The following is a 13,670-nucleotide window of genomic DNA, read 5'->3' as shown; positions in this document are numbered from 1 at the left end:
TAGAGAAAAATATAGTTACTTTACAATCAAGTCAGGAATAAGACAAAGACCATTATTTAATAACAAAAGGCACTTCATAACCTTTTACTTTTGTACCGTACACTGGTTATCAAGAAATACACTTGGAAATTCCCTTGTCATGTTTCACTTCTTACCCCTGAATTTTCAGTTAAATCTGTTCAAATGGGAACTTCTTGACATATTTCTTACTTGAGTGAATAAAAAGTAGTTACAGAATTATTGTGTGATATAATACACTGCTGAGTTCAGTTTAAAAGCTGCTTTAAAGGAAAGATGCATATGTGTAGGAATTCAAAATTGCAATGCATTATTTTGATTTATTTTGGGGAAGTGAGTCACATAACTTAGATTTAATTAATGAGATCCTACAAGAAGCAAAAACTACACTAGGCCTTTGAGTCAAACAAAAGAGAAACCCTTTCAGTGCTCTAAGTGTCACTAAAACTAAAATGATGCTGAATGAAATTTATTGAACAGCTGTGGTTAAATCTAGGGTAGCCAGCCATACGACCTGCGTTGCCTGGGACAGTCCCAGTTTATACCTATTGTCCCTGTGTATATTATTAATAGAGCCCCTTTTCACTGTCAAAATTATCCCAGTTTAGATGTCAAAGCGTAGGGTCACCCTGGTTTAAACAAATATGCCAAGTATGCATACTTTTCCCCTACTCTTTATTTATTTATACAATTTGTTTTCAGGAAACCACATTGAAACTGTGTATTTTACAAACAAAATAAACTATACTGTTCAAATATACCATTTTACATAGTCGACTTAATCCTCCATCTTATGCAGCCAAGAAAAGATGCCACCTTTACTGTCAATCCAAAGAGACTGGAGATGTTGCTTATATGAAACAGCTGGTGCATGACGGAACGCGCTGCTCTTACAAAGACCCATACAGCATATGTGTGCGCGGAGAGTGTGTGGTGAGTTCAGATTGCTTCCCCCAAAGCTTCATACAGTAGTGTGCAATTCTACTTTTCCTTTCACTCATCTGCATATTTTCAAAAATATTTTAACTCTTTCTTATCTGAGATCACATTACAATGAGAATCTATGAATAGATCAGTAGCTAAGCTAAATTGGGAAGAAATTGCAATTAACAAATCAAACTTTGGTCACTGGCAAAATCAAGATTTAATTAGTTTTCCTAATTTCCAGCCAAATGCATTTTTGGCGGCTTCCTCTGATATCTCAAGGCTGGGAATACAACTTGGGAACCATGCCTTGGCTTTGAGTATATTATAGTAGCCATCCACTAATACAATACCAAGTCTTTTTAAAAAAATTCAATGCTAAATGTGTTTTATCATTTGTTTAAAAGATGATAGAAACTTCTCTTTCTCCCTGTCTCAACTTCCAATTAATTCTAAGTTTAAACACTGAGTTCCACATCAGAACAGAAGTACTAGTGAAGATGCAAAAACTGTCTTTTGCCCATTTAATCTTTTTTTTAATGCAGTTTACTTTTTGTTCATGTTCACAGGTTAAAGTGATAAGAAATTATCCTTATTAACCGAACACATTGCTCCTGTTTGACTTGTTTTCACTTCAGCACAACTAAAGTGTTATATAAAAGAATCTCAAATTCACAGATGCCTCATAGCTGAACTAAAATTTCCCTAAAGTAGAATCCGTGTTTTATTCATCTTTCACCTCCCACAGTATCTGGTGCATTAAATGTATATGTTGTCACTATTTTCTCTGCTCACTTTCATCCCAAACTTATGAGTGCAGTATCATTATCATTATCCAACACTGATTTATATTAAGGACCTACCCCAGTTCAGAAAACTTTTCAGTAGTTCCCTGTTAAATTAATGTGAAAATATAAACTCTTCCTGATATTCAACGCCTTCCACAGCCTGTGATTTGCAGATCTTTCACTATTCTTCACCACCTACAACACTAACTTTCCATTAGTTTAGGTATGGTTCACATATTATTATCTGAACCCACTTTTGATGACTTCTATGGCTCTGTTTTAATCCCTTTTTATTCTTGAATTGCCTTTCCACACCGTCTGTTCCTTCAGGGCACTATGAAAATCTCCACTACATCTGTGATGTTTTGTCTCACATCCCTTACCAACTTGTAAAGTCTGTACTAATAGACAACTCACTATTTTAGTATTCATCTTTATAAATATGAAGGCAACAAGGGAGAAACACCTCTTAATTTTGTCTCCTCAGCATCAGCTACAACTTCTGCGTTCCATAAATGTTTGATGATTGCCTATGTATGACGGGGGAGTCACTTCATTAGACCGAGGGAAATTTATAGTTTACTGCCCAGAGTACAAGTCATTTTATTTTATAGTAGTTCTTTAAAAGACTGAGTGATTAAAAATCAGAGCTAGAGAGGAATTTTGGTCTGTGGGCCCATGATGAAACAAATGGTGTATCATTCTCCAGGATGCTGACCTTTACTTGGCACGTTAAAATTAGCTACATTTAATATCTTCTCTCCCCAGAAAGTGGGCTGTGATAAAGAAATCGGTTCTAACAAGGTTGAGGATAAGTGTGGGGTCTGTGGAGGAGATAATTCCCATTGTCGAACCGTGAAGGGGACGTTTACCAGAACACCCAGGAAGCTTGGTAAGATGAGGTCTCTCATGAATTCAGTATCCTTCTCCATGATTTGCATTTGTCTGAGACTTCTTTTAGGAATGCCGCACTTTCTCTATAAACATTAAAAAATTAGCTGCTGATTTATTTTTATTCAGATTACCTTTTAAGGAATTATTTTAACAACTTTGACAATTCATACTTCATAGTATCCATGATAAAAAATAAATCTACTAAATGTAGATAAGGAACAAATAAAACCAATATCAATTATAGTAGTTAGTTAAAATCTGTGTTTTGTTTAATTCTGTGTCCTTAATAAAATGCATTAAACCTAATTATTAAAATTAATGCTTATTTTGAATTTTCTGTTGTACATAAATTATTGATCAGAAGTTAAAAATTTTATAAAACTTTAAATACAACTTTAAAAATATTACATTCATTTTGCTTCTTTTATAAGTGAACAAGTTTATCCTATTTATAAATCTATAAATCTAGGGTCTATATTTCACATGATATTTACAATTTTATATTAAACAAGTTTGAGGTACATACAACCAAAAAATAACCTGAGGTATAATTGCTTATGTGTTTGAATTCCTTGGCTTGTTACACAGTCAATGGCCTGGACTCAGGCATGTGGTGAAGGTTCGTCAGATGGAACCAAAAGCAAATAATATGCAAAATTATTAGCATTTTCATAATAATTCATTGGAATTTTCATAAGACAGATATAAACATTGATTACTGAATAATTTCTTTAAATTTGTAACAAATATTATTCAGTTATTCCACAAATTTATTAGACAAGTGTCTCTGAGAATTCAGCATTTAAAGATAACTTTAATGTGAGGCTTCCCTTGAAAAGCTTCTTTTACATCCAAGATATAGTCTCTTATAGAATAATAACAGAAAACAAGATAAAACAAAACAAAAACAAAGATTTGGTTTACTTTGAGCACATTGTCATAGTGCTAATTTTTCCTTTTAGAAAAATGAGAAGTATAAAAAAACTGTTCTTTATCCAAATAGAGTAATTCTCTTAGTTCTTTTTACTCCCATTATACCCCAGGTACGCAGCTCAAGCCATTTCCACACATATCAGCTTTGCTCTTTGATATATTTAGTGCTAGGCAGAGGTAGGTGACTATATTCTAATGTGTTTTTCTTAAGCATTCCCTACTCTAGTTACTGATATCTTTGCTATTCCTGTGTGATAATTTACTATGCTTTGTACTTTGAAAATTGTTAAAAATCAAATATTGCCATTTCTGACTGATTGTATTATTTAATAAAGCAAACAGAATTAGAATTATATACATATACAATGGTTTTGGTGGAGTAATGTGATTTTCTCCATCTTAATGCGAAATAATTTACCGTGCTTTCTTTATTGCAGTTATGTATTGTTCGTTTAGGTGTAAAATAATTAATTTGTTTTATTCCCAGAGTGAATGAATGTAACGAAAATGGTTTTTACCATTATTATCCATTCTATATTATGTGTAATAAAAGGCAGTGATACTTTTTTTCAGGTACCTCAAAAATTATGCTAAACCTGTGAATCAAGTTCTGAAGAAGAGAAGAAAACTTTAATCAGTCATACAGATTCAAACTGTTTGAAGATAATCTAACATCCATTTCTTTGAACTAATGTTATCATCGTAGTTATTCAATAGACTAATTAACCTTTTCCAACAGGGAAAAATTTAAGCAAGAGGTGCCGTAAAGAATTCAAGTTGCTGGAAAATGAAATCTGCAAGTATTCAACTTCAAATCCCCTATATCATTTCTCATTCACGCTTAGTCTTACTTTCATTGACTATTAACAGTTTACTGGCATTAGCTAACTGTTATAAATGCATTTTGACTTCAACATATAAAATTATGGAACATATTTTATATATTACCTAATAAAATATATATAGCTTATAGTATAGTCAATGAAACAGCAAGACTTTGATAAACATGAACCCTCCACTAATTAAAGACATTCTATTTAAGGGAAGATGAGAGGCGCCTTCACTTTACCCAAAGGAGCTCGTAATATTTCTCTTGCTGAAACAAGGGAAGCTAAAAATGTACTGGGTAAGTTGTAGCAAACTGCAGAAAGATGGGCATCCATAAATGGCATCAAGCTGTTTTGCTACACTTGGCATCTTCAGCATGTTACTTCCAGCTATTGCACTCAGGCAAACATGGTACATTTCAGGTGCTGAAAAGCCTGACCCCAAAATGACCACTCCGTTTAGTTAAGACACTAAAAATATTGTAAAAGAGCTAGGTAAATCTACACACAGGTAATAATTGTCCATATAGGAAATGACAGAAAAACAGATTTCTTTCTGATTCCGTAAGCAATTTTGTATTTATAACAGAATTTCTGTCAATAATTGTAATATATGAATTATAGGTTTCATGATGTAATGAAGGTGTATAAGTTGCATAATCTTCCTATATTCATTTTCTTACAAGCGAGGTAAAACATCTTGGTTTCTCTATTTGCCCTGATTATTGTTGATTTATGGTTAGGATCTTAATTCTAAATGATCTTAAGATAATTTTTAGGACACATGATAATACTAAGAAAGTTTGTTATATAAGACAATGACTGCAATATGATTGATATGTGATTTTAAAACCCAAGACAAACTATTCAGCATACTGGTTTTGTGATTTCTCAATTAGAAGATTGAACTTAGGGTACGTGTAGAGGCAATGCACAACATAACCTGCAGACATATTCCAACCAAATCTACAGCACATATTTTAAAACATTCCCCTTTAAAACTTGTTTAAAGCTTTCAAATTAATTGCTGATCACAATATAAATGAAAGCTACTCATTGGTTTTTCTTTTGTAATTTCTTTAGAATAAAGCAGGTGTTTAAATCTGAAGATATTTCATTAATTAGAAGTTTAGCTGTTTATACTTGCTACTTAGGCTTTTAAAATAGTATATAGACAGATAAAATATCTCAAGAAGTTCACCAACTAATTGCACTAAAAATGGACCCCTGTACAAAAGCTTGGTTTAGAAAACTAAAATCACATCGAGAGACACAAGAGAGTATAGTATTTGCCTGAATTATTGTTGACACAATTTGTAGATCAGCACAAAATAAGTGACTAATGGGTTAGAAACTAGATTAATTTTTTTTCCTCAACTTAATTAAAAAAAAAGATTCCTCTGATCTTATGCCAGATGTCACAAAAGCTACCAATGCTTTGAAATTAATTTCTGAAACTGCTTCTTTCGGTTTATGGATGCCCTCTTCTGCACACAGGAGCAGTTAGAATGTAATGCCTGACTAACCATGGTTGTTGCTTTTGTTTTCTTCTTTGCTCCCTCCAATATTTACTACACATGCAAAGGGTACCTTAAGATGTTTGATATACCCCCTGGTGCTAGACATGTGTTAATCCAAGAAGACGAGGCTTCTCCTCATATTCTTGGTAAGTGTTTCTGTCTGCTGGCTCTGCTTTAACATGCACTGAAAACATAGAAATGTCAAAGAAATAATATATAGATAGAGATACATATGTATGTATCTCTATCTATATATACACATAAATTCAAAATTATATGTAAATGCATTACTATGTGGTTTTTGTTGGTCATTTCTCCCAACTATTCTTTCTCTAAAATAAGAAATATTCAAAACTAGAGTTTTAATTTTTGGTGCAACCTGGGTTGGTTCATCATGACATGAGGGAAAAAAATAATTTCACAAGTTTGAATTTGTTATGCATTTTTGCTCTGTATTAGGAGATGAGAAAAATAAATGTTAATAAAATGCACTAAATTAAGAATAATATCAGAAAAATTTGCCATATTTATGTTGACAAATTAGTTCTGATATTTTGGTTGGTGCCATACTGCATGCCTCTTTTTTTAGTGCATTTTAAGTTCTTTGACTGAAAAGCAACCACATCTGGATTTTACTAGTCCAATAAAAATTTTCCTGATATCTGTTATGTGTCCAGTTTCTGACTGGCACATGCAGATTCATTTTCTGCATGTTTTCTGTTTATTATCTGCAAATTATCCTGTTTATAATTTCTAAAAGAAGATTCTTTTCCTCCTTTATGAGAGGATCATGTAGAAATGTCACTCTAAAGGGGTTTGTATTCAAAGTGAATGTACAAATGTAAACATAGCTTTCACGTATTCCTTGAGCTATGAAAACACTAAGAAGATTTCTGAAACTGACACCTCTGTCAAACCTATGAATATTTATAGTAAATTACTTTTCTAAACTTTTGTAACTTAAAAAATGGATTGTTTCATGGTGTTTCGTAGAATTTTTTTCTTTTTGGTATTTAAAGTATATTCACTACTAGGTTCCAAAATAGTCTCTGCTGTCTAGCTGTATTTCTTTCTCCAGTAACTGAAATTCCCTACTTTTCATTCTAGAATTCAGATTATTCTCCTTGGAAAAATTAGACTAGTTTAAAAATTTCAAGGGGAATAAATGCATTTAACTAAAATTACTCATGTTTTCTGCACATTTTCGGTAATGGTAACAACTTTTGAAATTTTATTTCCTAACATCATTAAATGCCGATGTACCTCCAAACTTTAAAATCCCGTTTATTATTTTTTATCCATTAGAGAAAGCATTTTATTTTATAATGTATAGTATATCTATAGTATATTACAAATTCTATCACCAGTAAAGAGCTTTTCCTGGTCATATAAGTAGGTAATGTGACCTTAGAATTTTATAGTCATAAGGACTAATTGTTTGTTGGCCTAAAAATTAGTTCAACTATTTTGAGTACCTATAATATTTTGCCTCAACTTGAAAGAGATATACAGTAAAAAAAAAAAAAGACATTACATTATATTCTGTCCTAGCATAAATCATTTGTATTAATTGTTGTGGAAATAGCCATTATTTTTAAAATATTTCCACCTTCCTAAGGAAATGTGTATGATCAATGGGTTAGAAACTGTTGACCTCTTCAGCACTGTTTTCAAATGGGAATATTTGTTCATTTTTATTTCTTATTTAACCATCTTGCCACTGTTTTTAACTGGTTAGGAATTCTTCTTGAGAATTTTGAATGCCTAATGAATGAAGTAGGAGTCCTATCAGAAGTAACACTCATTCTGATTGCTTTGATGCTCATAAATATGGTCTTTCATTTATAGAAGGGGATAGACTTAATATGGATCTTCAAAGCTGTAATATGATAAAATAAAATGTATGCCGGTTACTCATTTTTCATCCTTCAGCAATTAAGAATCAGGCTACAGGCCACTATATTTTAAATGGCAAAGGGGAGGAAGCCAAGTCGAAGACCTTCATAGATCTTGGCGTGGAATGGGATTATAACATTGAAGATGACATTGAAACTCTTCACACCGATGGACCTTTACATGATCCTGTTATTGTCTTGGTATGTGGCATTACAGTCTCACTATGTAGTTGGTTTAGTTTATATTTTTATAATTAATTTATCTCAAAACATGTTTACCTTGCTTGTTTTTTATAATTCCATGTATCCTTCCCTCTTTATTCTTTGGGCAGTTTTGTCATATATTTTATTATATATATGTTATAAACCAAATAATACAGTATTGTGATTTTTGATTTTAGTAATCAGTTATGTTTTAAAGACAAGAAGAGAAAAAAATAGATTTTTATATTTAGCTACATATTTACCATCTCTGATGCTCTTCGTTTTTCTCTGTAAATCTGATTTTCCATCTAGTATCTTTTACCTTCAATATAAAGAACTTCCCTTAGCATTTCTCGTGGTGCAGGTATGCATGCTAGCAAATTATTCTCTCAGCTTTCAATTCTCTGAAAACATCTTTATTTCACCCTCATTCTTAAAGGATATCTTCACTAGATATAAAATTGGGGGTGGCTAGTTTTTGTTTTGTTTTGTTTTCTCTCTCAGCACTTTAAAGATGTTTTTCTGTTGTAGGGAGCTCCAGGAATTTGGAGGCTGATCTAGGACATAGATATGACCATGAGGTGGCAGTAGCATCCACACATATTGTTTGGGTGATGCCTTAGCAGGTTTGCTTATGGGGCCACCATCAGGAGGGAGACAAGGGCAAGGTAACTCGTGAGGGAAGGGGAACTCGAGAATGGGTTTATGTGTCTAGGTGATGTCACTCAGCAGCACAGCAGGGAGACTCTGGGTCTGAGAACTCCAAAAGTTAGCAGCAGCAGCTTGGGGTCCTGATAGCCACAAAGTCTTATTTATAATTAGTGGATTTGGGGTGCACAGCAAGCAGGCTCCAGTTGGCTAGAAATTTACTTTTGGGGGCTACATTTAAAACAACTGGATATATGAAAATCTGAGTTTGGTGCCAGCTGGCTTTAGAGCTAATGGGTGGGTCTCAACTTGCTGTGAATAAATAAGCGACCTAGGGCCCAATATACAGGAGCTGTCTTTGACTCATTTATGTAGCATTTGTCTTCTTGAAGCTGTTATTTATGATGAGAAGTCAACCTCATTTTGGTTGCTGCTGTGCATTTAATGTGTCAGTTTTCTCTGGCTGCATTTTACAATTTTCTCCTTATCTTTTTGTTTTGGTTTGGTTTGTTTGTTTCGTAGTTTGTCTGCGACATGCTTAGTTTGTGATGTTCTTTGTATGTATCTGGCTTGGGGTTCACCAAGCATCTTGGCTCTGTAGGTTGATGTTTTTCACCAAATTGAGGTAAATTTTCCATTATGTCTTCAAGTTTATGTTTTTTTCCCCATCTCTTTCTTTTCTATTCCTGGGACTCATTTACATGTATGTTAAACCAGTTGAAATTGTTCCACAAGTGTCTTAGACTTTGTTCATCCTTTTGTAATCTTTGTCTTTTCTCTGTCCTTCAAATTGGATAATTTCTGTTGAACTGTGTTCAAGTTCACTGACTGTCTTATGTGGTCTCCAATCTGTCACTGAGCCCATCCAGTAAAGTTTACATGTCAGATGGTGTACTTTTGTTTTCTAGAATTTCCATTCGGTTCTTTTTTCTTTTTTTATAATTTTCATTTCTCTGCTGAGATGTCCATGCATTTTCACTCATTATGTCCAACTTTTCCTCTAAGTCCTGAGATTTCATACTGTCTGCTTCTGTGGGCTGCTTTTTCTTTTCTTGATTATGGTTCACATTTTCATACTTCTTACACTTTTTTATTGTACACTGAGCAGTATAGATGATAAGTTGCAGGGCATTTGGTTTATGTTGCCTTCCTTAAAAGCACTAGGTTTTATTCTGTCTGGTACTTAATTTGTTGTCCATTCCCACTAATCCTTTGAGGCTTGGTTTATCCTTTCTAAGGGCTGGTGTATTTCAATTTTGTTCTTATTTTTATGGCATGGCTTTCTGGTGCCTTAACTGAATACCTGAAGTGTTAGGGAGGCCATAAGAACACCTAGGGCCCTCAGCCCTGCCTGTCCTCAGGTATCTCTGTCCTGCTGTCAGCCCTGCAGCAGCCACTCATTCACAGACGGCATGGTGTCTTGGCCTGGGCATGCACGGACCAGCCCTCAGTCTCAGACCCATGCAGCTTTCTGGACCACCCTCCATGAAGCCCCCTTTTCTTTAGTGCCCTGCCCTGAAAGTTCCAGAACTCCACCCTCCTCCTCAGTTCACTGAGACTGCTGTCTTGGTTTGGGTTCCAGCTCCCAGTATCAGGGTCCAGACCTGGCCCTGTCAGGAAGCCAGGACCCGCCTGGCATGTTACTCTTCTCACAGGGATCATTGTCCTTTGCCATCTTATTCATTGCAGAAAAAATTCGCTCAAATATTCTATCCAGTTTTATTGTTTTTAATTTCAGGAAGGCAACTCTATTACTTCCTCATGGACGAAAGCAGAAGCCATCAACTTAATTTGAATATTGTTAGATTCTGTATACCAGTATTTATTGGATTCCCTATAAAAATATTATACTAATCTAAAATCAGATCTTCCCACTCACTTCTAAGTCTTTTTTTAAATTTGAAAATTATTTCTCATTGATAAAGTCTCTGTTCAGATCTTTTGCCCATTGTTAAAGTAGGTTGCTTTTTCGTTTTTAAGTTTTCAGTGTTCTTTATATACGCTCAGTATATAAGTCCTCTGTGAAATGTGGCCTTCAAATATTTTCTTCTACTCTGTAGTTTCTTTTCCTTCTCTTAGTAATGTCTTTCACAAAGAAAATATTTTAACTTTATTGAAGTCCAGTTTATCAGTTTTTCCTTTTATGGATCAAGACTTTCTTATTATATAAGATTTTTTTTTGCCTAATCCAAGGTCAAAATATTTTCTTTTTTGGGGTAAGTTTTATAGTTTTACATTTTACAATCATATAAATTTATGAACCATTTAAGCTAATTTTTATATACATTTTGTCTAGGTTAGGTTCTTAGTTTTGCATATGGATGTCCATATTATCTATTGTTGCATAACAAATTACCCCAAATTTGGTGGCTGAACACAAGCAACAGTATTATCTCATAGCTTCTCTGGGTCAGGTATCTGGTAGTAGCTTACCTGGCTAGTTCTGGCTCAGGGCATCTCATGAAGATGCTCTCAGGTCTGGCGGCAGTCACCTCAAGGCTCCAATGCGGAGAATCTTTTCAGTTCCCAGCTCAGTCACATGGTTGTTGAAAGGCCTTGGAAGATTGCTCCCAAGCTTCTTCACATGGTGGTTGACAGGCTTCTGTTCCTTACTACATGAGCCCACTGGCTGCTTCAGTGTCCTTTTCACATGACAGCTGGCTTCCAACAGTGAGTGATTCAAGTGACTGAGAAAGTGAGAGAGTGCAACCAAGACAGAAGTCAGTCTTAACCTAATCTTAGAAGTGACATCCTTTCATGTCTGCTGCTATTTACTAGAAGTAAGTCACTGAGTCCAGCCCCTCACCGAAGGGGAGAAGAATTAAGCTCCATTTATTGAGAGGGAAAGTGTCAAAAGACTTGTGGACACATTTTTTAAGCCACCACAATATCCAGCACCATTTGTTGAAAAAACTATCCTTTCTCCATTAAATTGCCTTTTCATCTATGTCAAAAATTAATTGTCCAAATTTAAGTGGGCTTATTTCTGGACTCTCATTCTCTTCCTTAGGTTAGATAACTTTATAGGAAAATATACATTAATCAAACTTTTATTTAGATTATTTTAAGTTCGAATGATTGGAGATCAGAAGCTCTGTTTTACTCGTATGTAATGACAGAGCGTTCTTTTCCAGGAGCACAGGTGTCTGGCCTCAGAGCCCTGCCTTAAGTCTTTGCCAGTGATATTAGTGTGACCCCAGGGAGCCATGTGGGCTGGCGATATAAGAAGGAAATGTGTAGCTGGGACAGGGGATATGGACAAGCTGTGCTCTGTCATCATGGCCTTTCTTTTCCTCTCTGAAAGACTGGAACCCCAGGTTCGGAGCCCCAGAGCATGGCAGCTAAGCCATCTGGGGTTGAAAGCTTAGACATCTGGCCACATATAAGGGCCAATATAGGGATTGATGCTCAATTTTTAATACTGTTTTAAAAACAAAGACTAAGGGGAAAAAAAGAGAACCCAGCTAACCAAATCCTTCATCCTAGCGGGTTTAGTATCAAACAAAAGCTGTTTCTAAAAGTTTAGTTTAAAACACTAATGGGGGCTTTCCTGGTGGCGCAGTGGTTGCAAGTCTGCCTGCCAATGCAGGGGACACGCATTCGTGCCCCGGTCCGGGAAGATCCCACATGCCATGGAGTCATGGCCGCTGAGCCTGCGCGTCCGGAGCCTGTGCTCCGCAACGGGAGAGGCCACAACAGTGAGAGGCCCACGTACCGGAAAAAAAAAAAAAAACCACTAATGAACTGCACATGTTTCTCCTTTTGTGTAATTGATATAATCCTATAAAAGCTACATGAAAGTCAGTAAAAACTATTTTTTTTAAAAAGAGTACTTTGCTAATGAACTAAAAATCAAATAAAAAACAGAATATGTTTGCAAAGTTTCTTATAAAAAGGATTAATATTCCTGTTGCATAGATTATTTAGGAAAAGAAGGTATGTATAGCAATAAAAAAAAGAGGACCTGACATGAACATGAAACACATAGTGGGCAAAGTACAAGTGACCAATAAACTTAGGAAAATTAAACTTTACTATTTATCAAATAAATAACGATTAAAACAACAATCTTTTGCCCATTCGGTTAACAAAGAGGAAAATGATATAATATGCAGTGCTGAATGGGGACATTGTCATATACTTTCATTATGAAAGTAATAATTGTTTAACTATTCTGAAGAGCCATTCACTAGTCTATTATGAGAGCTATAAAAAAGTGTTTGTACCCTTTAGCACACTAAAGAGAATCAGAAATCATCACAAAACTGGGGATAAAATATAAATATTCATTTATATGATTAAATAACGCACACTAGGATTAAACACTATGCTGACATTTAAAAGTATGTCTTCAGGGCTTCCCTGGTGGCACAGTGGTTGAGAGTCTGCCTGCCGATGCAGGGGACATGGGTTCGCGCCCCGGTCCAGGAGGATCCCACATGCCATGGAGCGCCTGAGCCCGTGAGCCATGGCTACTGAGCCTGTGCGTCCACAGCCTGTGCTCCGCAGTGGCAGAGGCCACAACAGTGAGAGGCCCACGTACCACACAAAAAAAAAAAAAAAAAAAAATGTATGTCTTCAAAGAATATTTACTGTCTTGGGAAATGTGTGTGACACATTAAGTGAAATAAGCAAGACCAGAAAAGTATGTATGTGTACACACACACACACACACACACACAGATAATATGCAAATATCTTGAGGCTATATCCCAAAATAATAAAAGTGACTTTAGTTTTCTCTGGTTTACTGGAATTATGGATGATTTTTATTTTCTTTATATTTTTCCATGGTGTCTATATTTTCTGGATGGAACATTATTATCTTTATTATCATAACAAAATAGTCTTTCAAACAATAATTTTTAAGTACACTCAGGAGATATATAACTTGAGGAAATTTGTGGTGAATTTTATTGTAAGGTTATTATTTTTATAATACAAATTTTTTTCTTACCCTTCAGTGGATTTTTTTTTACTTTTTAATGTTAAGATATTTTATATATTTGCTTTTTTTTT

At 34.7% G+C, this 13,670-nt stretch overlaps 1 protein-coding gene across 2 annotated transcripts in view; it reads left to right on the top strand.

Moving 5' to 3' along the window:
• The window catches only part of ADAMTS3 (ADAM metallopeptidase with thrombospondin type 1 motif 3), a 292,103-nt gene that overhangs the window by 262,566 nt on the left and 15,867 nt on the right, over positions 1-13,670 (top strand). Inside the window, exons 14-18 of one of the 2 annotated variants that reach the window (XM_081234496.1) lie at positions 818-951; positions 2,499-2,622; positions 4,600-4,683; positions 5,970-6,050; positions 7,837-8,000. In XM_081234496.1, coding sequence (XP_081090622.1) covers positions 818-951; positions 2,499-2,622; positions 4,600-4,683; positions 5,970-6,050; positions 7,837-8,000 — 587 coding nt within the window. The remainder of the gene's footprint in view (positions 1-817; positions 952-2,498; positions 2,623-4,599; positions 4,684-5,969; positions 6,051-7,836; positions 8,001-13,670) is intronic. The other variant, XM_081234495.1, reaches the window with a different exon arrangement.

This window comes from Mesoplodon bidens (genome assembly GCF_964165515.1).
Source record: "Mesoplodon bidens genome assembly, chromosome: 1".
NCBI classification, from domain to species: Eukaryota; Metazoa; Chordata; class Mammalia; order Artiodactyla; family Ziphiidae; genus Mesoplodon; species Mesoplodon bidens.
The sequence above is the reverse complement of the archived record's forward strand: the minus strand, read 5'-3'. Positions and strand labels throughout refer to the sequence as shown.